The 27,642-nt window shown below is 34.8% G+C and overlaps 1 protein-coding gene across 1 annotated transcript in view; it reads right to left on the bottom strand.

Annotated features, from left to right (window-relative positions):
• The window catches only part of RYR3 (ryanodine receptor 3), a 219,294-nt gene that overhangs the window by 18,663 nt on the left and 172,989 nt on the right, over positions 1–27,642 (bottom strand). The window contains exons 73-93 of the mRNA XM_086462983.1: positions 26,111–26,125; positions 22,934–23,104; positions 22,420–22,479; positions 21,182–21,313; positions 20,233–20,345; positions 17,400–17,499; positions 14,537–14,646; positions 13,645–13,696; positions 12,902–12,955; positions 12,528–12,627; positions 12,205–12,284; positions 11,863–11,939; positions 9,294–9,367; positions 9,034–9,051; positions 8,464–8,544; positions 7,977–8,065; positions 7,512–7,640; positions 7,038–7,142; positions 5,798–5,879; positions 4,171–5,492; positions 755–810 (exon numbers count right to left, since the gene is read on the bottom strand). Of these exons, the coding sequence (XP_086319109.1) occupies positions 755–810; positions 4,171–5,492; positions 5,798–5,879; positions 7,038–7,142; positions 7,512–7,640; positions 7,977–8,065; positions 8,464–8,544; positions 9,034–9,051; positions 9,294–9,367; positions 11,863–11,939; positions 12,205–12,284; positions 12,528–12,627; positions 12,902–12,955; positions 13,645–13,696; positions 14,537–14,646; positions 17,400–17,499; positions 20,233–20,345; positions 21,182–21,313; positions 22,420–22,479; positions 22,934–23,104; positions 26,111–26,125 (3,020 nt within the window). The remainder of the gene's footprint in view (positions 1–754; positions 811–4,170; positions 5,493–5,797; positions 5,880–7,037; positions 7,143–7,511; positions 7,641–7,976; positions 8,066–8,463; positions 8,545–9,033; positions 9,052–9,293; positions 9,368–11,862; positions 11,940–12,204; positions 12,285–12,527; positions 12,628–12,901; positions 12,956–13,644; positions 13,697–14,536; positions 14,647–17,399; positions 17,500–20,232; positions 20,346–21,181; positions 21,314–22,419; positions 22,480–22,933; positions 23,105–26,110; positions 26,126–27,642) is intronic.

Raw genomic sequence — 27,642 nt, 5'->3', positions numbered from 1 at the left:
TTAAAAAGATTAACTTTGGCAGATAAGAGGAGAAAGATAAATGAGGCTGAAGCAAACATTTTAAACATGAAGGAAAATAGAAAGCAAAGAAAAAACCTTATGTATAGCTTTTGAAAAGATAAGAATCTCTAGGAGATCTTTTGTGTGTGTCTACAAGTATTTTAAGGGCATTCATCAGGCTGCAAGCCTACCATGTGGCTGCAGGTCCAGAAAGACAGCACGCCCATTAAAAGTAAGATGCTGCTAAAGCAAGGTAAGCATTTTAATAGTTGTTTATAAGGCAGTCATATATAGGATGAGCGGACAAAGGAATGTATCTGCTGTCAAGTTCACAACTTGAGAACAGATAAACAGCAATAATAAAAATTGCTGGGTTAGTCAAATGTTGTGTTTCAATGATTGACCATTGTTTGCCTTAAAATTATAGTGGGTAGTAGAGAAAGAGTAAATGGCAGTAATGGCAAGTCGCAGAGGTTTTTTCAAGACTGGTACTCATTTTTAAAGGTAGTTATGGGAATTTTAAGACAGACAATGGCAGAATTGTCAAGGGCCACAAAAATCAGATTACCATTTTCTTGCCCACTGAGATGGTCTGCCACTTTTTAGGGACTGTGCTGCTCTTCAAAATACTGATGAGACAAAGTGTACATAAAGTGCTGTGAATACTGAGCATTGCTTGGATTCTCTCTGGCCAAATTATCTGGCATTAAGAAGTAGCATGGAATGAAACAGGAATTGTGTAAAAATAACTTACTCAGCCTTCTCAGCTTCTGCTTTTCTTTCTGTTTCAGCTTTTGCAATTTCAGATATCTGCAAAAGTATGTTAACTGTCAAAATGGATCCGTTCAAATAAAATTTTGTAACTTTAGATACTAAGAAACAAATAAAATAATTACCACGCTACATTTTTATACCACTTTGCACTTTCGAAGTGTTTGTTAGATTTTTAAAAACAGACAGCTCAGACTAGATTTTAATGGTGAAAAATGTGGAAATTTTTCTGATAGCCTTTTTCAGTGTTGTGTTATCAATACTGTAACTAGCTCAGTTGACTGAACAATTTAAAGTAATTATACATGGTTATCAGACAGATTGTGTGACCAGTTGAGGATGAAGGTAACTACATCCAGATCATACCCTAATACAAAAGTCACTCACAAAGACTTGGTGCAGTTACTGATTACAGCATCAGTTTGCCTCATTCCAAATATGGAATGAGGAATAATATGTCAGTGATAGCATTGAAAATCTGAAAAATATCTGTGTAATTATCAGATATTACAAAACCCAACTACTTTGTCAAGATCAACAGATGCACCTGAAAACAGATAAATATTTAAACAACGTTTACCTACACAATGTTTTCTTCAGACTATTTATCTTAGGTGTATTGATGGTTCATTAAACCTTTACTGGCACACCTCACCACCACCTAAGTATGTATTTACAACATTCCCTTGAGATAAGGATAAGCCAATATATGATTTTACAGATGGCTAACTGCAGCAGAGAAGCTGGGGCTTGGATTTCAAACACCTTTAGGCTCAGTGTTGCAAGACCAAAGTAAACTCATTTCAAATGCAGTTTGAGTATCTACGCTTCACTGGAAATCAAAGAGATGCAGGCTCTGAAGTCCTGAATTCACAAAGAAAGTGCCTAAATTTGTACCATTCACTTTTTCAAAAACCTATCTTAGCTCTTTACCCTTTCCTGTATTCTCTCAAAGTGCTCAGAAACCAATTACCTATCATGTATTCTCCTACATTTCTGGTTGACACATAAATACAGTTATCTAAACGTTTCCCCCACTACTCACCTGGATGCCTCTCTCTCGCACATAAATAGCAAAAGATCTCCCCTCTTATCTGTGGAACCTCACCTAGCACATGTAATGGAAGCATGTGTAACTCGTAACTCTTCCACAGTTCCCCCTAAGATCTCAAGCTGGTGGAGAGTAATTCAGAGATCATTTGAGGATGCCTAGTTCTTCTAAGGGGTAGGGTGGGGGAAGAATGAAGAAATCCCTATCCATCTTCTCCATCCCTCTATCATATGCTCTCTCGGTTGTCTCCTTTTCAGGCTGAAAGGGCTTAACCTACCTAATTCCATACACAAGATTTGTTCCATAGCAGGCTTTGGTAACTTTTTGACCTTCATTGAACCTTTTTTCAGTTTTATCACATTCTTTTTGAAATGGGGGAACCTGGCCTTCAAGATCCAGATATACTTTGGGTCCACGGAGCATATAATGTTCTGGGGTTCTCCTCTCTCTATTCCTTTGTCAACAATTCAAACTTTCAGTTTGCTTTTCTGATCTGTGTTGACTGACATTTTCATTGAACTGATACTTCTGTATAACTCTGTTATATTCCCAAGATTTCATACCCAAGCAGTAACAATGAGCTAAAAATCCAGCATTTAACATGCAAAATTATAACTTTTTCTCCTATACATATATATCTATGTATATCTATATCTCTATATATCTCACTTCATTGATTTTCATCTGCTATTTTAGGGCAACTTTGTAGTTAGCTGGTTTTTTGGGGGGGGGGGGGTGGTGTTGGTTTTTTTTTTTGCTGCTACGAATATCTCAGATTTAACTGTTAGCATACTACTCACTTCTGTTCTTATTTGTGAACCCGCACGGCTCTCAGCACAGATTCCTGTGGAACTTCACAGTAAAAACTAAGTCCTAACAATCTTCATCATATACAATTCCATAGGTTATTTTGCCATTTTCTCTGGCTATATGGTAATGCCATTCACCTTATTGCTGCACAATTGTTTTTTGGAGTATATAGAGGTGAATTTCTGTTTCTACCCTTGTGTAAATTTTATTATTGTAAATGACATAGTGACTTCCCGAAGGGAATTTTTTATTATTACATTGTTGTTTCTTCTTTGAGCTCTACTTACAAGTTATACCCAGTGGTCTAACTGGATTACTTGAGCTGTTTATATACACAACATGAATAGCAATTTCTGTAATAAAGAATTAGTGTAAACATTAATTTGAAAAGTTTCACTAGATAACATAAAGGTAAAAGCTGGATAAATTTCATAGCTGACTTCACATTAAGGACTCAAAGTATCTGCATAAGTTGCTGAGCATTTTATCAATAGTTACAAGCAAATCTGAGAGAAATGTATAAATCAAAGTAAAGCAAAGAAAAATCTAAAATATTTACTCAGCCCTGCTAAGATTCTTAAGTTAAAAAAATATTTTTAAGTACCAAACACATTACATTTATGCTAAATGAGACAGGATTTTAAAAGCCTGTAATTACTAAGAACACAAAAATGAATAAATAAATAAATAAGAAAAATAAATGGAAAAATACAGTTTAATCTAGGCAATAAACAAATCTTGGAGAAAACCATATGAATGAAGAGGAAATAATGAACTAAGAAGCTGTACAATGGAGGTTTATCTTGAAAATATCTGGAAAGCATACCATAAAGAGGTGGATTCATGATGAGAGGGAAGATATATTTGAATAACAAGTAGAAACAGATTTGAAGTGTAGAGTGAAACACAATGCCTTCCAAATATGACAATTGCATTTGGGCTTTGACATTTAGTTCAATCTATTTTTAAACAGAATGATAAATTTTATTTAGCTCAGCTAAGTGGAACAAAATTTATTATTCATAAAACAGAATAAAAGTAAATGATTATACGATAAACATTAAAGTAACAATAAATTCAGGCAAATTTTTTTCAAATAATATGAAAAAAGGATATTTTATTGTATGTGATCACTAAAGCATAGAGAAGAAAGATGATGATGATAAGGCATTATTATGGATAAAGTAGATCGTAAAAGTAATTGAAATATACTGTGAAAAAATGGGGTATGCACAATAAACAAGCCTGTAAACCATTTAAAGCAAAACCTGTGCCTAGAAAGCTGCTAGCAATTTCTGGTTTGAATGTCAAATGAACAATAACAGCAATTTACTGCAGTGAAATCTAAACACCCTGGGCTGAATTTTTTTGCCACATAAACTCTCCTGTTTGTTTTTAAAAGAGTAGAGGTTATAAAGAATGTTCTCATTGAGAACATTTATTAATCAGTTATCTGGCAAATAAGTTACTAATAGAAAAATCAGTAATATATTTGTATTATTACTATTTTCTGCAAAGAAATACAAACTCTAACATACCTGTAATCCTTTTTTCTTACGAGCTGTGTTTTCCAAAGATGACTGGATATCACTACCAAGGATTTCTGCAATATCTCCAAGTCCAGCATCATGAACGTGTTTTGAGCCACCTTCTTTCTTTGTATGAATGCCAAAAATGTCTGAGATGATGTCAGTTTCTGCCTTTTCACCTTTCACAAACTGCACAAGTTCAGCTCTGATGCCGTGCTCAGCACCTTCAGCTTTTTCTGCTTCCATAACATCATCATGGATTCCAAACTGTGTTGGGTCAGGCATGTCCCCTAATATTTTAGTAACTTTAATGTTTTTGGCTCCTTCAACCAGGCCACCCCCAAATACAGTGCTCCAAAGAATCTGGAAAATTCCCCAGACTATAGTAAAGAACAGCTGGAACACACCTACAAATAGGATCCAGAAAAAGGAGAAAAACACTTTCACCATCTCTTTTACTGTCATCTTTCTAACTTTCCTATATTGTTTCCTTAGGTTCTTCACAGTGACCATTTTGAAAAAGTTTGCAATATTCTTCTTCACTGCAACACAGGCCATTGCAAAAGCTGAAGCAGATTCCAGGGACTTTTCTTCCTCATCGTCTCCGATATCCACTACATAACATGGCTCTGCCTCCTCCTCATCCTCAGGCCTCTCAGATGAATCAGTTTCAGAGATTTGGGATGCCAACTGCATTTCAAAGATCGTGTCTTCACAGAAATTCACAAAGAGTTCCATTTTTTCTTGCTCTCCACCTTCATTTACAACATCAAATATGAACTGCCTTTTGGATTCCTTCACCTGTGGCTTCTCCCACTGCATTCTACTGGATTCACTGATTTCAAAGTAAACTCTTTCTATTTTCTTGGCTCCACCCATTATTTCAATACGACCAAGGTATGGTTCAAAGTAATTAAGAACACTTTCCGCAGGTTCAAGTAAGCTCTGAAGGCGTGAATCGTTAGGCATGTGCTCTGAAAGGTTTGTTAGCAATACTGCTACATTAAATCCAATGTCTTTGGCTGGTTCATGGAATCTTTCCACAAAATCAACATAGTTAAACATATCATTTTCATCAGCTTCTGCACAGGACAGCAGGAATTCAATCTCTGACTGTATGTATTGTTTTTGAGCCTCCATTGATTTCTGGAATTCCTTCTTTGAAATGATGCCTTTACCATCTGGGTCATGCTCTTTGAAAGCATCTGAGTTAGTCAGATCTTTTAACTTGAGGAACATGTCAAAGAACTTCAAAATCATTTCTACGTTGCTAGATGATTCTACAAGCGTGTCTACCATTTGTTTTCCAATAGTTCCATTTACAACGTTACCTAAGTAGTGTGTTAAAACAGGAAGTTATTTGGCATTGCTACATTTTAAATAAATAAATGTCTTATTCATGCTGAGAACAGAACAAATTTGTTCTTAAATATTCGTGATTTTTCTTTCAACATGCTTTTATTTTTCACAACTATGTATATTCTACAACAATTGTGAAATAAATATGAAATAGTTTTTTTTCCTGGCATTACATAAAGGCAATTAAAACCAGATTATAAAGATTAATGTAATTATCATACTTTACATTAGGAAGCTGAGATAATCATATTTGACCATAAAGTAAAACAGGTCCAACCTTCAAGTAGTGACAAGAGCATCACTACCATATCCTTTAGCAGATCTAGCAGTTCTTTAAGCAATTCAATCTGAGCAGAGTCCTGTAAAAAAAAAAAAAAAAAAAAAGGCATATAAGGTTGTTTTTTCTTTCTATTTATCTGGAAAACTAAATACGTTTGGAAAAAAACAGTATGCAGGATGGTCACTTAAATGTAGTTCACATTCTTCAGCAACATTTCATTGTCATTTTATTATGATTACTATCAGAAGTCTTATACAATATGAGGGTAACTTACTACAGCAGAGGTATTAATAACATAAAGCTTTAATAAAGCCTTAAGGAGTACTGAAGTACAGGTAAGGGACCAGAGAAACTCACAAAACTGGTTACTCCACATATCTGGCAGTATTTATCTCAGAAAGGATCCATCCTTTCTCACATCACTGGGAACATCTAATGGCATAACACATTAGCACTCAAACAGAACTAGAACTATTTAGTTTAACTACAGAACATAGTAAGTCTTAACATGGATTTGTGATTAACATTAAGGATGTAAAAACTGTTAAGTATCCTCAAAATTCTGATATACTTCTGTAGGGTGGGAAGAAATCTTATAAGCAAGTCAGAGGGTAGCAGAGACAATGAATCAGTGAGGAACTGACTCTGCACTGTTGCATTCAGTGCCTAGTGGCTTGACTGTATGGGTACATTAAGCAGAAGCCACAAAAGAACACAGAAGCCTGAAACTGCAAAGAGGGGTGGGACTCCACAGTGCCCTGCCCAGTGAAATGAACACTGCCTGCTGCCCTCCTGCTCCATGCCTGTGATGAATTAACTGGACAAGTGGACTGACTGTCACAGTCCCTCCCTCTTTGAATCTTTCCCAGCTTTTCACTTGCCCTACTTAGCTGTAGCATGGGAACCGCACTTTTAATGGTTCTTCTGCTCTGACAGATCATCAGGTTTTGGCAACAGGGAGGAAGGGACCAAATTGCCATCTTCATTAACAGAAAGGTATAACTGAGTTGGAAGCAGTGAGTTTGATATTAGAACAGCTGAGTGCAGTGATGATTAACACTAAAAAGAGTGATATGAAGATGCTAGGCCTGAGATTCAGTCTTGGACTTCTGCATTGCAATAGGCCCATGCACAACCAATGAGTATCAGCACATTAACTGCTTTACAGCTTTCAACATTCACTTGACTATAATCTATAAACACATGCAAAGAAGGATTACTTGACTACTGAAAATACCTGCGAAAGTTTCATCTGCATATTGGCAAAGACATGAAGAAAGCCAACAACTGCATCCCACAGCCTACTATGGGCCAGACTCTGTTGATTACCTATGCAAGGGCCCTAAAAAAAAAATTAAGAAAAACATTTTTTATTTATATAAAACAAAACAAATAAAACAATTTGTGTTCCTAAGATTTTGCTCTGAAAAAATGAAAAAAAGAGAAACTTCAGGCTTCCATGAAGCTACATGAGAAAGCTTTCCAAGGTCTTTTTGGTATCTAGTGCATAAATACCAGATCATATCATGTTAAATATGCAACTATTCACAAGTTCTAGTGTTAACTTTGCACTGGGCCAGTGATTCCATATAACTTTATCAAAAATAAGGAAAATAAAACCAAAGTATTTAAAAATTTATGATAGGACACGAACAAGCCATGTAATCATAGAATTTCGCTGTTAGTACCTTGAGCAAAACATTTTTTTTACCTGGATATATTCCGTAAGGGAATTGAATATTTGTTTGGTGACAGCTAAAGCTTTAGAGAAGTTACGTTGTCCTGATTCATCAATTACATCCTTTCCTGAATAGTACCAATAGAAGTCACTAATTGATTCCTAAGAAAAAAAACAACGTTATATTTTCTAATTTTGGATTCTGTACGTAGTATTTACTGCCTGCATCTGTATCCCCAAAAGTTGAATCAGCAGCAGATGAAATTTAGTATGAAGTGAACAATGAAATAAATTAACAAACATCTGGTTTCACACAGAATTCTGAAAGGTCATCTATTTTAAAAGGAAAGAAGAGATAAAATAAATAAATCAGAATATTTTATTTTAGGTATCCCTAAAGAGAGGATTTTCACATTTGATTCCAGTAAAACGTGAATTTATAAAAAAAGAAGGAAAGGTAAATATATTATAGTCTATTTTCCTCTGCTTTTTCCTCACCTGAAGACGCAAGAGGTAGTCTACTGTACTAATGATAATATTCACTGTTGTGGTGTTGCCCATTTGAGTACGTAGGTAATTTTGAAAATCTGAAATAAGTGATTTTTGCTTGGTTAGTATACATAGGAGTAAAAAATACCAGGTTATTTTCATATTTTCATGGAGACATGGCGAATACATTCTTTTTAAGTACCTTGTTGGGTAGAGATGCTTATGTGGTGGAAATAGAACTACAGTGGAAATACAACTGAAGAATTGTTATCCACATGACTTGCAATAGGCTTTACTATTAATGATTGGCATGAAAACTGAAATTACATTAAGACTTAAAAATTCAAATTGAACTCTGCAATTCAAATTGTTGGCATGCCAGTTTCCCCTCAGAAAACTAAATGAATTGGAGGAAACCAACATTAGAATTGTTTCTAGTCAACTCTAAGAACAGATCCATCACACATTTTCCCCCAAATTAATTCAGTTCACTTACCATTGTTATGCCCTTCACAGAGCAGTTGTAAAAATCTAAATAGATCTCGAGTAAATTCATCATGCTGCAACACTTTTTCACCTTTAAAATATATAAATGCAATGATTATGTGACAACAGTTATGATTAAATATGCAGAACACATAATCTTACAGCAACCTTTAAAACTGGAATTCTAGTAAAAACAGTATTATAAAAGCATTAAAGCAATTTAAAAGAAACAGACTGATAATAATGAAAAGAAAAAGTGAGACAGAAAAAGCAAAGCCAAAATATTTACCACTCCAATGCATCCATGGTTTAAAAAAAAAATAAAAGAAAGAAAGAAAAACAAAGCAACAGGATATATATCTAATAAGTAAATGGTTAGTCATAACTAAAATCATGCCTTAAATATAAATAACACTTCTTTAGTAAGCATCAAACTGTTTATCCAAGCTGAACACACAACCTGCTGCAGACCATAAAGCTGAACCTAAAGGTATCTGGGAAGATGCAACGCAAGATTTCTCTCTGTATTTGCAACACGTTTTTGCAACAATAGTATCAAAAACAGTAAACCCAAACATACCACGCTCACGAACGATGACTGTGGATCAAAGAAAAATAACAAGAATACAGGATAAGAATATTGGAAGTTACAATGTTTTTCTTAAAAATTATTGCTAAAGATTTTGTAAATACAAAGCACATTCAGAACTCAAACCCTAGAATTAATTATAGTAAGTTTATTAACATAAGCCTCAAGCCACAGTAAATAACAGTTCTAGTTAAAGAAGGAAGTACAAATAATATTTTAAGCACTACTGGAATCAATTTAATTCTACTTACGAGTTCCTTCTTCAGTAACCATTCCCAGGCCTTCTGCTTTATTTTGTCTCTCAAACGCATTCAAGTCAAGAACACTTATATTGAAAAAAAACAAAACAAAACAAAACAGGAAGAAGTACTATAGTACGCAATGGAAAATTGTTTTTTTCTAGGAAATCTCTGGAGGCTTTCAACAACTAGTCTTGACCCACTGTGACCCACTCATTGCCTCATATTTTATTTAATATGAATATTAAATAGAAGATCTTGGGATAAAAATAAGGGTCCATCTCTGAAAAGAAATGAGTCTCAGGTCAGGTCTCGCCACTTAACCAAATTCACTTTCAATAATGTCATTCATGGTTTTGTGTATAAATGAAAATATTACTTTTTATATTGACTTAAACCTGCCTGCCAAAGGGACACTACTGCAGTTATTTCTCAGTCACACTGTCTTCCACTAAGTTATCACTATTGTTTCTGTTACTGTATATATTATACCTTAGTATTTTATTCAGAAGATGTATGGTATCTCTGATTCAGAAGACATATATGGAATCACAGAGTCCATACCTTCCAAGGTCAAAATACACTGATACCTGAATTTTCTTTTGCTAACTTGGCATAGCCCAGCACGTGCACCCTCAGCAAGTTTGCAAGATGACACCAAGCTGAGTGGTGCAGTTGACACACCTGAGGGACGAGATGACAACCAAAGGGACCTGGACAAGCTGGAGAGGTGGGTCCATGTGAATCTCATGAAGTTCAACAAGGGCAAATGCAAGGTCCTGCACATGGGCCAGGGTAGTCCTCATAATCAATACAACCTGGGGGATGATAGATGATAGAGAGCAGCCCTGCCAAGAAGGACTTGGGGGTACTGGTGAATGAAAAGCTGGATATGAGCCAACAGTGCGTGCTTGCAGCCCAGAAGGCCAGTTGCATCCTGGGCTGTATCAAGAGAAGCATGGCCAGCAGATCAAGAGAGATGATTCTCTCCCTCTACTCTCCTCTGGTGAGACCCCACCTGGAGTACTGTATCCAGCTCTGGAGCCCTCAATACAAGAAGGACATGGATCTGTTGGAGCGGGTCCAGAGGAGGGCCACGAAGATGATGAGGGGGGTGGAGCATGTCCCTTATGAGGACAGGCTGAGAGAGTTGGGGTTGTTCAGCCTGAAGAAGAGAAGGCTCCAGGAAGACCTTATAGCGGCCTTCCAGTACTTGAGGGGGGCCTGCAGGAAAGATGGGGAGGGACTGTTTACAAGGGCACGAAGCGATAGGACAAGGGGCAATGGTTTTAAACTAGATACGGGTAGATTTAGATTGGATATTAGGAAGAAGTTCTTTACCATAAGGGTGGTAAAGCACTGGAACAGTTTGCCCAGAGAGGTCGTGGATACCCCATCCCTAGAGGCATTCAAGATCAGGCTTGATGGGGATCTGGGCAACTGATCTAGCTAAAGACGTCCTTGCTCACTGCAGGGGGGGTGGACTAGATGTCCTTTGGAGGTCCCTTCCAGCCCAGTGCATTCTGTGATTCTATGATGATTCTTCTCACCACACAGTCAGAATACTTTCATTCAAATAGTCCAAATATAATTCTATGATTATCTCATTTTTTCAGTTAAACAGCAATGCAATCACATATTCTACTATTTAGAGATATCATTAAAAGCAAAAGCATTTTTTAAAGCATTGTTTTCATTCTCTTGTCAGTGTTCAAGTCATTTTATCAAAACCTTTTAAATGAAGTCCTGAATGATACACATATAGAATTGGTAATATCATCACTGCAGGTCCTGTTTGAGCAAGTCCTTGCTGAATTGTTCTACGTAAGTGGAAAAATTACAAGATAGATGTTATTTAAATAGACTGCAACTACTCAGCAATAACTACTGCAGTGCAGGTCACCATTCCTTCCACATTTTTTCTGTCTTCATACAGCTTCTCCACTTCTAATTCCCAGTCTATACCTTCAGAACCGTTCTGTTGCTTTAAAAGGCTGAGAAAAGGAGGTTGTCTGCTGCAAGAGTAATCAGAAACACCAACAGTTTTCCACCTTCTTTATGGGAGTCCTTTACCGTAACTAATTTGAACTTCCAGTTTATCAAGGGAATGCTCTACTATAGTCTCACCGGCCACATGCCATCTCTAATGAACCTGACACATACACAGAGGATTCAGATGAAGAGACAGAGTTTACATAACTCATCAGAAATGTGCAGAAACTGAAAGCGTAGTAAAGCTCCACTGGCCTATCTCTCCTTCAGTGATGGTTCTTCTCCATCCTTAGAACCACACAGACAGAAAACTTGAGGGATCTGGGACCAGTAAAGGAGCCATTACATATTACTTTTCTGCCTCTCCAAACTAAGCCTTCAAAGACATACACAGTCTTTGCTGCATTTTTCTCATCTGGGAGAATACTCTAAAAGATTAACACACTATGCCTCTGACTCACACGTTTCCCACAACAGTTCTACAATCTGTGACTCCTGTAATTTAAATCTAACAAATCCACTTGCACTGAGCAATAAGCCACCAACCTGAATAAAACTGAGACTATAATAATATGATTTATGATTTTACCTGCAGGACTGCATCAAGCCAGAGAGACTTTGAAAAAATCCAGCATCCTTTTTCTCCTTCAGGTAGTCTAGCATTTTCTATAGAGGGTATACATTTTGGGGAAAAAAAATAAATCTATATTAAAATTATATGAATTAACAACTTCCTGAATTACCATCTGAAATGCAAATCACCGGCAAGCAATAATATCATTGTTACTGTACCAAAAATACCCTGATACTTCTTCACTGTTTAGCTTAAAATTAAATGCACTAAAACAAAAACATGACAGAACACTGAAATTCTCAAAATTACTTTCCTCCTTTATACAAGCAAGACTCATAGTAGTTAGAAAAGCATTACCTGTTGAACTATGGTATTCCCACCATTTAGAATAGCTATACCAAGTTTCAGTGTTTCAACAACCATGGGCCCTGTATGACCTGTCAAAACAAGGCTACAGTCACTAAAGCTTGCAATTACAAATGATTCAATCAGAAAAGCAGCCTGGAAATTTTACCTAGTATAGCTGTAATTGACATTTATTTTGGCTCATTATATACCATATACAAGTTGAATATGATATACGTATCATAGGTAACATGACATAACACAACATACATAGTATAGCATTGTGTCTATGATATGTATGTCATGTATACTTTTAATACTTCACAGAACATTACCTTTACTTGCACTGATCATCTGAAGGACCATCTCAGCAGCTCCACGATCATGTAAGCGAGCTTGCTGATAGAGAGTTCTCTGTTTTTCCATTTCTTTCTCCTGGGTTTGGGAACAAAAAAGAGAACAGAATACAGACTGGAACTGATTCAGGAAAAATCGGAAGATGAGAAAAACAAAGTTGTTGAAGGCCATCTGCCTCCATAATCCATGGGTTGTTTGATTCCAAAACTTCAGAACACACTGTCTTTCTTTTATGAATAACCTAGTAAGCCAGCTCAATACACTCTGTGTTATTCTTACATTTATTCTAGTGGACATGTTTAAAATACCTGCACAGTAGGTGATGAGAAAGAAATGTTATTTTAACGCTCACCTCAAATGTCTTTTCTTTTTCTTCTTCTTCCTCTTCTTCTTCTTCCTGACAGCTCTTTTATTGGTAGAAACAGAAATCACAAGATTTTGCTTATTATGAAACATAATGACTATTTTTACTATAGTATTTCTACAAAAATGACCAAAGACATTTTTTCAAGCAATAATTAAAGGCATTAAGATGATTTAAAATCCCTGTAATAGTAAATATTTGTGCTTATCCACACTAAGAAGCTGAAATTCCCTAATCTATGAGTACTTCAGGGTATTCATCCCACTACATACAAACCCTGTAACTGCAGGCTATGTGTTCTTGTGTCATATCTCTGTCTATATCCATAATATTTACCTTCACAATCAAACTCTCCTCACGTCAGCTGTAATCAATATGTTGCAAAAACTGATTGTCAACTTATTTTTGACAGACTTCAAATATTAACTGCAAAATAATTACCCAAAGAATAAAGATAATTAACACGTTAAGACTGCTCATGAGTTAATCCTGTACAAAACAAAGTGTGAAGTGATATCAACAGGATTGCACCTACTAGAATTTTATATTATTTTAATGTAGGAAATTTCTCATTACATATCTACAACTCTGAACTGTATTTGCTTCATTAAAATATAGAAATTACTAGAATCAAGCAGTCCACGTAAGAAACAGAAGGAAAAAAAAAGTATCTAAATGAATGGGAGGTACCTGAGTGGAATGAGGGATGGAGCTTGAAATGATATATTTACCTTTGCCATCATGGCAGAATAGGCAATATATAAAGGATCATCTTCTAGTTTGCTATAAAGAGTAAAAAATATTTTAAATTATTTTATGATGTAGTAATAAGATGTCATACTCCTACTAATATTTAAATACCATTTTTAGTAAAGGGCATTTTATTAAAGTAGATACACATGTCTACCTGAAATACTATTACACTTGAAAATTGTATTATAAATGTATTTCCTTCTCTCAAAAGTCTCTGTAACTTTTTAACTAAACAATTCAGAGGTATATTTGGACATCCAACTTAGTCATGTTGGATAAGTAAGGATCACTGGCTGTTGCAGGTGCAGAAAAGTATTATGGAGATATGTTAGGATAATTATAACTGTCAGATAGCAAAATTATGTTAGTCATACAGAAAAAGTATATGAAGCACCGGAGTACACTACTCATACAAAATACATATTCTAATCAACAGTCTAAATTCAAAACAGAAACTGGCACTGAGAGAGATTTGTGCTAATCATCAACGAAACTTTTTCTGACATACTGAATAAAATGTAATGAATACCACCACCACACCACACATCTATCACCAGCAAAGACCAGGGGAGGGTACTCTGAATGAACCAGCAGTTCCGGTAGACTATGTTTCTGTGAGAATTCATGCTCAGTTATTTCTGTACTGGGTATTTACCAAGCTTTTAAAATGTCAAAACCAGTCAATATTTGTCTCAATATAAAGGTTATACCAAGTTTAATACATAAAAACTCTAATGAAACTGAGAGGCAAAAACGTATTCGCCATGCACCATAATGAACTGCAGTTGTGTTAAATCACTTCCGTAACGTTACTAGAAATTCAATTACTGTCTGCTTTTACTCAATGTGCTTTTCAACACAGCTTTTTACCTTCTCTCTATGAGAGCACTGCGACTAAAGTAGAGGATAATCTGATGAAGTGGATCAGGCTGTTTTTTCTCGGTCTCTTCCTCTTCCTCTTCATCTTTTTTTGGAGGTTTCTGTCTCAAGATTTATATCAGAATATACAAATTAAGCTTCATGAGTCAGATAAAAAATTGAGTAATTAAGTTTAGGAAAGGATTTCAGTAATTTTGTTCTGTCCAATTTGTATTAACTTCCAGTATTCATCTTACTCAGCGGCTTACAGCATAACCTGCAACATTATGTGCCTATATGACTCAGGGGGAGTTAGAGTGTCTGATTATTATTCATAATTCATAGTAACATTAGAGGTTTCTCACTTGCAAGGTATTGAGAATGAGACAGTGAAAATCTTAGGGAAGCCTTATTCAGCAGAAATTATGTGTTTCCAGTGGACCAGAATTGAAAGAAAGTCCCAGCTCAATTATTTAGCAGAATAATTAGTGGTAAATGGAACTATTTTTAATAATATCATCGGATACATCCTATTCAGACTGCTGTTTGCTACAATACTTTCATATACCATTTCTAGGTAATCTTGATTCAACAAATGTAAATACTGCTCTTAGTGTCAACTTCAAACATTTTTTGGCAGTTTGAAATATAATATAGCCAGCATTGGCAAAAGAGCAGCATATCACCTTTACCGTACTTGTGTTATCATCCCTTTGTAGGGTTTGTAAATATTGTAGAATTATTGCAATTATAGTAATAATTGTAACTACAGAAGTTCAATTTACCTCTCTAGTGAATCAGAATTATGATCACTGTTTTGATTCTCATTCCTTCCTTTAGAAAAAAGGAACAAAGACTGTGACCATATAATTGTCCAGTGTATGAGAAGAATATCTAAGCTGTAATTTTTAAAAATCACACAACCTAAATTGTACAACCTTCTATACCAGTGGGTTTTAAAAAGCACAACATGACTGCTTTTGCTAACAGCGAAGTATCTCCTGATACATCTTGATGTGATCCATGAAGCTATATATTCATTTTCATGGTGTTTAGATGCTGTAGAGATAGGCCCCTTGGAAGTATTTTAGACAAACTAACTACAGAAAGGGAAGAAAAAAAGCAGTAGGCTTTCTGAATCAATATTCAGTAACAAAATGCTGAAGTTTACCACTCACTTATCAAGTACACACGTAAATTAAATTTTTGCTGAATATGGCTGCATATATTTACTTCCCCTTATGATGTATCAACAAGAAAACAGCGAAATTAATTTGTATCAAAGCTGAAAATGTTAAAATTAAATATTATGCATCAACAAAATTTTAAAAAGAGGAAAAGGATCAATTGTGTCAAGCTTTAAAAAAAAACTTAAATAAAATATAGGAACATAGGAATTACCATAACGACAAAAATAGCCTAACAGTTCATCTAATCTATTTCCCTTCCCAAGAATGAGTATCACATAGTTTGTCTGAAGGCATAAACCACCTTAACGCACTTCAGTGTGCATCATGGGATGAATGTCTGTTTGACCACAGCAGAAAATGACCTTATACCTTGTAGCATAAGGATTAATGTTTTTTAAGTTTATGCATATGCATACAGTACACAAAAATTAAATATATGTTATAATAGATACATAAAATACACACTAATATGGGCACTGAAAAATATGCCCAATTGTGTCAGTACTTACAGCCAAATCCTGAACTAGTTTCTCCTCAAATGAATATTCCTCTGTTTCTATCCAATAGTTCTGATAGCCATGGAGGAAGAGGTTAATAGAACGGTGCCTGGGGGGGTTGTGAAAGTGAGATCAAGAGGGGTAACGGAACATAGTAAAACAGCTCAGGAGGTTAATGATTAGTAAGGATACGTATTTGTACAATTCTGATCCTCTGATTGGTCAGTGAAACAAAATGCAAAACATAACTAACATTTAGTGACAAATCCGCACCTACTTTTGAACATTCTTACTACTTTTTTTATACACATACGTATACATTACTTTTTGTTTTGAAGGCTTTAGGAGGGCTAATATACATTATACATGAAACTGCAGGACTGGAAGCTTAATGCAAGCATGGGAAAAATACACACTTGAACAGACTGAGAATGAGTGGGTGGGATTTACACCTACGAGATGTAAATCTAGTTTTCTAGATTTAGGACATTGAGACAGCTGAAGTTAGCCATCAACACCAAAATAATTATCAAGTGCTTTCCAGCATGTTATCTGCTGACAATCATTGCCTTCTTCCACACAGAGAAGCTTAACCTCAGCTTTTTTTCTTTCAGTTCCAAATCAGGGCAGTATTAATGTATCCTCAAAGAAGCTGGATTAGAAATACACAAAACCTGCTCTAGAAAACGACCAATTTTAGAAAACTCTTGGGCGTATTAATTGCTACGATACAGTATTCATTAATTGAACTTTCCACAGAAAATACAGCTCATGGCAATAAGACTACACATAACAAAGGCCAAACCATTCCATCTTTACATCACATTTGGGTGAAAATTTTGTTTTGAGGTGCACTACAGGACGTTACAAAGGTTGTTTCATGCAGGCTTTTCATTTGCTTTTGTCCTGCATCACTAACAAAAGCTATATAAATTGGCTGTATATACTATGACTTGTTTAAATATGCTTAATATGTTTAATTATTATTTTATAATGGAATAGCTATTGAGCCAACCTTCTAGGCTCTCCTGCTGGCACCGCTGCCATTTTATTATCAAGTTTCAAAAACTGACCAATCAGAATCCCCTGTGAAAATTGTACAAATTCATGTTTTATGATAACGTCAAATCATGGCTGGGAAGGAATAAGTGTGCGCATAAGCAAGAGGCTCTCCACAAGTTACATTACCGTTAACTTGAGTATAAGCCTGTCATACTGAGTTTTTTCATGTACTTTTTCCAGCCAAACACGTTGAAAGGTGCTCAGGAAGAAATTGCTAATTTTGTGTCTGAAGAAAAGCATATAGGTTTTCATTGAAGAAAGGCACAAGTTAAATTCAATAAAGTAGTCAGAAAGAATGTATTTGTAAACTGCGTATGAAAAATGTACAACTTCACTGTATCTATGTGCATACACAGATGACAGAATTTTTTTTACAAATTACTTTCCTTAAAACATCAAACAAAAACACATATCTCAGAGAAAACATTTATCATGTAAGACACTTTTTCAAAGCCGCGTACATTCATTAAGCACAGAACATGAAGAATTACTATTTCCTAACTCTTTTTTCCTTGGAAAGTAAAAATATTTTAAAATACAAGTCTTTCTTTTGTATCTCCAGGCACTTCTCAGAAAAGTGAGTACTTGGAATACTTTTGGTAGAAGTTAAAGTAATTTTTCTACGATTTAACAAACACCTGCACATCAAGAGGTATTTCAAATTTCTGAAATACCTTACTGGAATTCCTAAAAACTGATATGTATAAGAAAGTATTTTGAAGGAAATGAGATTAGAATATGAGATTAACATTAAATTATACTGAAAGCCACCTAAATCTCCAGAAAATTTTCAAAAGAGTGAGCTCATAATTCACTAAAGGTATGAAACTTTTCTAGGATAAATGAAAGTGTACCACCATAATGTGTGCTGACAGCCCTTTAAATTAATTGATTCTAGCATCAAATTTAGAACCAACATTCCCAATTAAAGCTGCAACTAAAATGAGGAAATATTCAAGATAAGGAGAGCTGTATCTGAAACTGTTCAAAGGGATTTACATAGCTCCTAAAATTAATCATACTCCACTTGAAATAATCTCCCTACAGTTTAGAGATGTCTTAAGAACATAATGATGCAGACAGTTATAGATGCATAATAGTGTGATGCCTTATTTTCCTGTCAGAGTCCTATGATTTATCTAGAAAAAAAAATGTGTATATAAACTAACGAATTTAAAAACTTTGTTCTGCACCTACCAATTAAGCAATACACCTAGAAGTCCCTGCTCATTCATTGCAGGGGTGTTGGACCAGATGACATTTAAAGGTCCCTTCCAACCCAAACCATTCAATGATTTTATGATTCTAAGTCCAAAGTGTTTTTTCACTCTTGCCTGTTTGGAAGTGCAGACATCGCAATTATTTGCCACAAACAGTTTTATGACAGTTCATTTTTAGTCTACAAGATGAAGATTACTGGACAGTTTTGCCTCACATTCATATTTAAATTAGGAGTAAACTCCACCACAAAATCTGCCATAAAGTTTAAGAAGAACCAACCTCAATCTTTTTAATGCAGAAAAGTTTTTAATGAAAATTACAGATAATGCAAGTGTTGTACTTCAGTGAGCATTACTCTGTATTTTCTTGAAAATACAGATTCATAACCCATTTTGCTCCTTGACAAGTGTTCCATCAACCTCAAAAAGAAAAAATAAAAGTGGGGGGTTTTTTAAAGGCAAAAATAAGATGAACCATTTTTATCATTTGGGTGCTCATAGATATTAAAAAAATTTTAGGAATTTATAAATTCAGAATATGGTTGTAAAAAAAAGCTCACAAAAAAGTTGTACTGAAATGCGTGGTCTACATACCACTTCCTCTTGTTTTTCCAAACACAATTCTTGAAGGTGAAATGGTTGATACTAGCCAGCTTGTCCATATGTTGTACTTAAACCTTTTAATTTCCCTGGTTCTTTAAAGATTGCCTGGTGGCACTGTGATAACTTAGAGAAGTTATTATAGTCTAGAACTACTAATTTTTGTACAGGAAGGATGTGTGCTTTTTACAGCATAACTGGCTTTTTATTTGTCTTGTGCAAACCTAATATTTTTCCAATACGTTAATGGCACAGCTACAGACTGTTAGCCAACATCAAGCATGTAGATTGGCTTTAATAAAGGAATTTAAAAATGCAATGCAACTCTTCTGTTAAATACTTTGCAAACAACGTTTGAACAAAAATATTACACATGAAAGGTGAAAAAGTGCAGAAGAAGGTGAGATGCAAACTTAAAGATGTGCTTAGGCTGTATCTGAATAAAAGCACATTTGTTGAGAAGGAACAGGGTGAAGGAAATGACCCCAATGCCGGATGGTCTTGATATTCTGCTTAAAGCAATAGATGGATCCAGGCACAGGATGCACTTTATCTTGGACTTTGTGGTATCTACGTCCAACTGAAGTGAGCAGCAGAGCAACACATAAATCCAAAATATCATTCTGCACGGCTCTGCCCCAACAGCCACTTTAATGCACGTAACATTCTGATGAAGTAGCTAAAGATTGCCTCAGACAAGCTAAAGAGCATGAAGTGTTCATGCAGTAGCAGAGGAATAGCCATACAAAGTTAAAAAAAGGGAAAAGAATACAAACACAGGAGAATATAAAGTAAAAAAGAGCAACCAGTCATAGGCAAAAAAGGGACAGAAACAGCAATATTTTAACAATTTTCACAGATAACTTGAGGAACTACACAGAGTAACAGCTGACAAAAATGAAGCATTTCAGTTTTGAAGCAGTGTAATTCCTATGGTCTTTTCCCCCTCTGGTTATTTGTTGTGAAAAAAGTATTTTGCTACTGTGAGGAATTAGCTGATAACTAACCAACTCTGTTGTCTCTTAAACAAAATTACACAGACCTAACAGGCAACAAACTTGTAAATATACACATAAGCAATATTTGCACTTGGAAACGTAAACAGAAGTTCTGAAAAAATAAACCTTTAGGCCACTTACCTTGGCAGGTTGTACAACGGTGCCATTCTGAAACACGCAACAACAGCCCTTTTGCGTTGCTTTGACAGGAGCTTGTGCCAAACAGCTTTCTTTGATCTCAGTGGTTGTTCAACCTACCGGAAAACATCTAGTACATATAGTGGAAACTCTTCAACTTTTATTCAAAATTTAATTTTTAGCTAGTGGTTAATGTAGTTAGCAAATTAGAAAATGTTACAAACACTCCGCATCAAATGAAAAAAATGTTCTTTGGGGGTTTTGCTTTTCTGTTCTGAAATTAGTAAGAAAAAGTACTGGGAGCCTTATATATAGCACCTCTCAGTTTACACAGGAAAGTTGAAGATGCCAGAGTATCTTATGCGTGGGACTCCTTGGTAAAATTCCAAAATGGTTATTTTGTCTCTTTCTAACTATGCATATTCAATTGTTCATGTGAACGCATTTCTGTGTTATATCACACGTGAATGAAGTGGATTAACTTTATATGGAAAAAGTACAAATGCCTTTTTGTATTTAAATTGTATCGTTTGAATGAACAGACAACCGATTCAAAAGTTGCTACAGTATCCTTAGGTGCAGAAATAGGAAACGCGCAAATACCAGTATATTAAAAATAAGTGCACATACAAACATCTTTTCCTAAAATTACAGTTTTCAGCTACTGAATGGTGATTTGTATACTATACTTCTTGCGACTGTCCACAAAGTTCTGCAGAGGCAAATACATCCTGAGTTTTCCCTGAAGCTAAACTGAGGCACTTCAACAGGTTTCATGAAAAACTTTGCACATATACACATCTGTATGTGCGTGTGTAGTGTGCATGCCCGCAAAAATAATTTTTATACGGAAACTTTAATAATGACACTCACTGAAGTAAAAATAATCTCTACATGGAAAAAAAACCTCATGCTACTTTAAGACAAACACATTATAGATATTTAACTTTACCTGTTCCAGATGATACAGAGCAGCTGATATCCTCTGCACACGTTCCACATTTCTCTCAGGGTCAGTAGGTTCATCACTCTTCAAAATGTCTTTGTATAGATTTAACTGCCATTTCACAGCTGGATCATCAGACTAAAAACCAACATATTTCATACGTAAGCTGCTGAATGAAGATACTGAATTTGACCACTACCACTATCATTATCACAGTATAATAAAGAATGTTACAGATACTTCCACTTCACCTGTCCCTGTTTAGTCAAAAATACCATCTGCTAGCTGTTCAGAAAAATGGCATTAGATCCTCTATAACTGTTGGGTAACTGATCTCAATTCTTAAGCAAGGTTCTATATTTTTGTTTCATGAAACCAAATAAAGCACCCTGCGACTTCTGTATCACATTTAACTGCATTAAAAATAAGGAAGGACGTTTAGTACTGGGATTGCATTTAACTCCTTGCAGGACTTCTGTACCGACAGTGGAAAGCTGTTTTACGGAGTCTATAAAAGACAGCTGGAATTTCAGTAGGTGAAGAGTTAAAGCCAAAGGTTTTGGGTTTTTTTGCAAGGCAGAAATAGAAAAAAACCACATTAGAATTACTTAGTGTGCCAAATTTAAATTTATGTAAGCGCAGATTTATAGCAACCAGACAGTCATCTCCCATGGCAGATAAATGAGTTACTCCTATTATGTTCAAAGACTGCAGGCAATGATCTAAATTATTATTTACAGAATGATAAGGACTCCATTTTGGTATCACCTTTGACAGCATATTCAGCATATAAATAGTAGGAACATAAGTGTGCTTGTGAAACTCTTAAGAATTAAGATGACACATTTTTTCCTATTTTATCACAGTCACTTTAAATGGCATATATTCTTAGAAATACTGCTTTAACATTACTGCAAGATAAGTTGGAGAAGGGAAGCTGAAATACTATAGCTTTAATTTTATTTTCTTCTTGGATAGAGTTGAATCTAAATAAATGTAACTTTAAAACTACCAATATCTCAACTCTTTACACATCTCCCATTCCATAGGGTTTCCTGAAACTTGAAAATAGGAGCCAAAGCTACAAACAAACAATTATTGTCACGAAAAAATTATGAAAACATTAAAATGGCAATTTTTCCTAATAATTTTCACATTCTCTTTTATTTTTTTTACATATCATGATAAAAACAATTGTGACTTCTGTGTTTTAAAAGATCTGTTTAAGATATAGGGTTTTTTACCTTTTCCTGCAAATGTAAGTTGTTACGTAAATGTTCTTTGACTTCATCATCAGTGTCCCTCTGCAGAAAGGTAAAAGTACTTTTCAATTCAGATTATGATTCATCTCAAAAGAACATGTACAACATAGAACAGCTGTTATTTAAATATTGAAATTTAACCTCTTGTTTTCAAACTACGTAAATTACCACAAGGGCATGGGACAAAGGCTTTCTTTAATTTCAACCTCAAAACAAGGATTAAACTTTGAAGAGAATTAAAGCTAACACAGTATTTCAGTATTTGGTCCAAATGAATATGCATATGTGAAACTGTACATCGCATACAAATGTAAAATGATGTGGAAATCATGGCAGCTGTCTATACACATCACTTTTTCTTGTGAAAACACAATTAGCAGCTACAACTTACAGCACGTTGATATATTTATTTATATTGACTGCTTAGACATCTATGCCTCAAAGTTTAAAGTTCTGCTTATTTTGCATTGAAAACTCTTACAAAGTATACACTTACATGGCTGTATCTAATCTTAGCCAAAGAGATGAGCTCTTGATCTCCAGGAGTACACATATTCAAACCAATAGGAAGCATCTTTTTAAGTGCAGCTACAATCAAGGATGTTTGTATGGAGTACAAATCTCCTCTACGTTTTGATTTCTTTCTCTCTTGATCTTGTCCTCCAGACTATAATTAAAAAAATAGAACAGTAAATGACTGTAATTCTCTGGTCACACACTCTTCCAACACACTCTTCCCCTAATGGTCCAAGGAAACTACGTTCCCGATGTAGTACAATTAATTAAAAATGCCACATTAGAGGAAGGCTGTAGAGTCTTCAGCTGGAAATGGTGCATGCCAATGCAAAAATTGCAATAACAGTAAAATTTTAATAGCAGTAATATACTTTTGTGTGCATTCACATATATGAATGTAACTATATTTTCTGGATGTTACCTCTCAAATCAGAAACAACCCTAAAATTAAAAGCTGTCAGTCTCAGAGGACACTATGACTTCTCAATATTACAGAGACAAATTCAGAATGTTTACATTTATGTTAACTTACATAAAAAAAGAAACTTACATAAAGATGGTCATTCAGGGTCTGAATGAATGAATGAATGAATATTTTTCTGATTTGTCTCAACTGAAAAATAACAGTATCTAAAAGGCTTTGATCAAATGCAATATAATACCAAGAATTAGTGCCTCTGGGAAAAGCATTGCCCTTTGGATTTGGCTAATACAAGTATCTCTGGGATGAAAAATTAATTCCTTTGTATCTCTGGATCATCATGTGTAATAGGAAAAGGAAAACAAAAGAGACAGAAAAGTAAACAGCACAACAGAATAACATCTGCCCTATCTTCTTACAACAGACACTGTACAACAATATTTCACGCACAACTTTTCATTTATGAGACAGCGAATCAAAATCTTTAGACCAGGCCCATATATTTAATGAACATATGGTAAACAATAACATAAAAATAGCCCAGTTCTGAATTCCGTATCTAGATTAAACTCCTGCTACACTCAAGGGGAGTTTTGTCTAAGATAAGATTTCAGGACTAGGCCTCCAGGCTTATACAACACCACAAAAGAGCCAATGCTTGCATTCAACCCTCCACATCCTTTTCCCTCTGTCAATAAGTTTTACTCACTACTGTTTTTATAACACGTGGTGTAGTTCCACATAAGAATACAGCAGAATCCATTGCAAATCATTATTTACCAATTGTTACCATGCTATTAACATAGTAATCACTGGAAGAAGAAAAGGCAGGCATATGTATTCTACTCAGTGGTGAATTTTGGCAAATTCTGTCTTCTACATGATGAATCTCTGTGTACGCAGTTGATGTTGAGCATTTTGCAGGTCAGAGGGAACACACAATGGATGTGGCTTCCTTTCTTAAGGAACTAACAATTGCAAGAGAGTACTTTGCCTCAAAGCTTTGCTTTTGGAAGTGCCTTAGAAATAGCAGTGATGTAATGGCTACAATAATGACATTATTTGTACTCTACGTTGACAGCAGACAAACAAATCCCACAATGTATCACTGTATTCCAGTGGCGTCACCATGCATCTTAAATAAGGAATAACAAAATATATAACAGATATATTAAAAAAAATTAAAAAAAAGGAAAAGGAGGAAAGATGCTGGTTCACTTTTCTGCGTCTTTTTGATTGAGGATATTTTCACATACAATTTTCTTTATTTTCATTTGAGCTTAATAACTAGGTATGAACAAAACAGGTGAACCTTAAATACTGAACATTTTTAAAACATGAAAAGAAGATCCATTCTGCCTGTGCCATCAAATTCTGCTGTCTGTGAATTCACAGCTCCTGCTGCTAAATGTGTAACTAGAGTCAGAAACAGAAACCTAAATGACAATGAAATTATGTGTCTTTCAGTTCTAATATGCACCTATATTAGTAAACACGATACCTTAATTTCATATGTAAAAAGCATCACATTGCATGTATTTTGTCTAAATAATTAACTGTGCTAAAAGGACCTCAACAAGAAGAGTGATATAATCTGGTTGCCTAACAGCACATAATGGTCTTTCTTGTCTGAGGATTTCAACACATAAGTAGACATTTCATCAACAAACATATACAGAAAAAGATTTACAGATTGTCCAGTAGATTCATAATAACTAAATATACAATCAAAAAGAAGAAAGAATTTATTTATACTAAAAAAAAATCAGCTAAAACTGGTTAAGGTGACGGAATTAGTATTTTTAGTATTTCCAACCCTCCTTAAACCTTCAGTTCTCTCTCACTCATTAAATCCTACTCTATATACCTGCGGAAGTTTGACAATAGCAAAGCGTGAAATCAGGTCTATTAGTTTAACACAACTGCTCAATTTTTAACTTATGCCTCCGATATAATTAATGAAAAATCTTCACAGCATCAGGTGTGCTCAGCACACAGTGTGAAGTGAAAGATGAAAGGGTTTTATGCTCCATTTTGCTGTTCATTCTGCTTCACCAATGAAGAACACACCATAGGTTGAAAAGTACTGGCTGATACTAGAAATTCATTATTTTGAAAAGATAATATGAATGATGCAAAGGAAGGTGAACTATGGTTCACTGGAGATGAAGAAAGCTTTGACTACATTAAACACATAAAAGAAACAACTATTATTCAAAAGCTTTGTCACACCTCACATCTTTATTAAAGATCATTTTATATTGGAAAAAAGGTAAGATTTGAACTCTGTATCTTATTTAAACTTACTGGTTCTAATACAACCTTCTACTCATCTACAGATGAGTACAGGTTATAGCACATTTCTCCCATATATCCTCCTTGAATGTCCGAAGTCAAATACATGTTTCTGATGACTCTATTTAGGCATTGCTTTTACAATGTCTGCTTCAATGTATCAGCAAAAAAAATCAGAACGCAGAAAGACAGCAGAGGCGGAATGTACATCTAAAATAATTACAAAAGGTAACTTTACTACATTTTCACATTAAGCAACACGTGGGAGTGCCAAAGGGAATTTCAGTCAAATACTGCCACTTTATCACGGAGAAAATTTATAGTAGGTGGAACCTGGGCCTTCACTTTGTGACGCCACTGCTATGATCAATGGAAAGAATGCTTGGAGCCCAATCATCTCTAAATCTAAAACAAAGACACATCATGCACTTTGACCTGTACCTTTACTTGCATGGCCTGTATGAAGGAAAAATAAAGGGGAAAAAACATAAGTAAAAGAGATGAAAAGATGATTAATTTTCAAGTTAGTAATAAACTTACTCAGCTTTATCAGGACAATAAAAATGTTAGAAGTTCGTAGCTAAAACAATAGTCTGTAAATGTATAATCAAATGAGATCTTAGTGAAATAATTTTTATGCAGCTTAATCATTATTAAATGATTGAACTTATTTATTTATGAATTTATCTGTCACTATTCAGCACTACCATTTGTTGCTTCAGCACATAACGAAGCACATCTAGTAATTCAGCACACCAATATACTAATTACTGCATTGTTTCCCAGTATTGTTAAAAGGATAAAGGTGTCTGGAACTCTCGATAGTCCAATAATGAAAAATCTTCACATTTTCACCAAAATAGCTCTTTCTACCTCTATTCTCCACCAAAATACGACTGAGAAAACTTATGTTTAGAAATGGAAATCAAACTATCACTGTGAAGATGCAGCATTTCATTTATAGATGCATTTTCCAGTTGCATATCTCATTACTGTTTTGAAGACAGCCTGAGAGAAACCATGACATAAGCTCGTATCTCTCAGCAGTACCCATTTTGAGAACAGTATCATAAACTCAACTGTAACTCTCGTACTTACACAGTTTTTTTCCTGTTTATTATGTTAATACCATAAATACACTTAAATAAACATATATAACATAGTCAACACTGTATTATCATTGTATCAGGCAATCCTAAGAAGATAACAACAAAACCATGTGGTTATGGTAAAATCGCAAAAAAATTCAACTGTTACTCAAAAGAATCCTTGACCAGGCATGGGAAAATACTATAGAAAAATGTTGGTTAAAAACAAACAGAAAAAAACATAAACACAAACAAGCCCCCCTTCTGTGACCACTCTAATTGTAACTTTGTTTTCTTGTGATACTTGAATTAGCCTCAAAATGTTGAAGCCAAGCTATTATTAAAATCTCTTGTTATGTTCTCTATGTTTATATCACATAGTGAAGAAAACGAGCTACAAGTCAAGAAAGACTGAAAGGCTAATCATCAAATGAAGTGTTAAGCACCTTAGAATCTTCATTACCTTACTCAAACAAATAGCAAATTTTAATTGAAAATTTCAATAGCATGAAATATGAAGATGCTGCACAGACATGGCTCAGTGGATATACACTGAAGGTAAGTAAAGACAAGACGTCAATTATATTTCACTTATTAGAGTTGACCATAAAAGTATTCCACTCATGATTTACCATAGTGTAGCTAAAGGAAATGTATCCTATGCAATTGAAATAGTCTCTAAGAAAAGATATAAAATTCTTGCAGAAAATACTAACCTGAAACCCTCTAGTTACCGTACATTTGCAAATAATATGTATTACATATTACAAACGGGCACAAACCACAGCATTGTTTCGTAATACAAACTTGGATTTTATGACTGCCTCAAAGTTCTATAACAGGTTTCTCCAAATGCCTTTTAAAAATAGATACAAAATAATTAAT

This window comes from Leptosomus discolor, chromosome 3 (genome assembly GCF_034619465.1).
Source record: "Leptosomus discolor isolate bLepDis1 chromosome 3, bLepDis1.hap2, whole genome shotgun sequence".
Lineage (NCBI taxonomy): Eukaryota > Metazoa > Chordata > Aves > Leptosomiformes > Leptosomidae > Leptosomus > Leptosomus discolor.
This window is presented reverse-complemented; position numbering and strand designations above follow the sequence as displayed.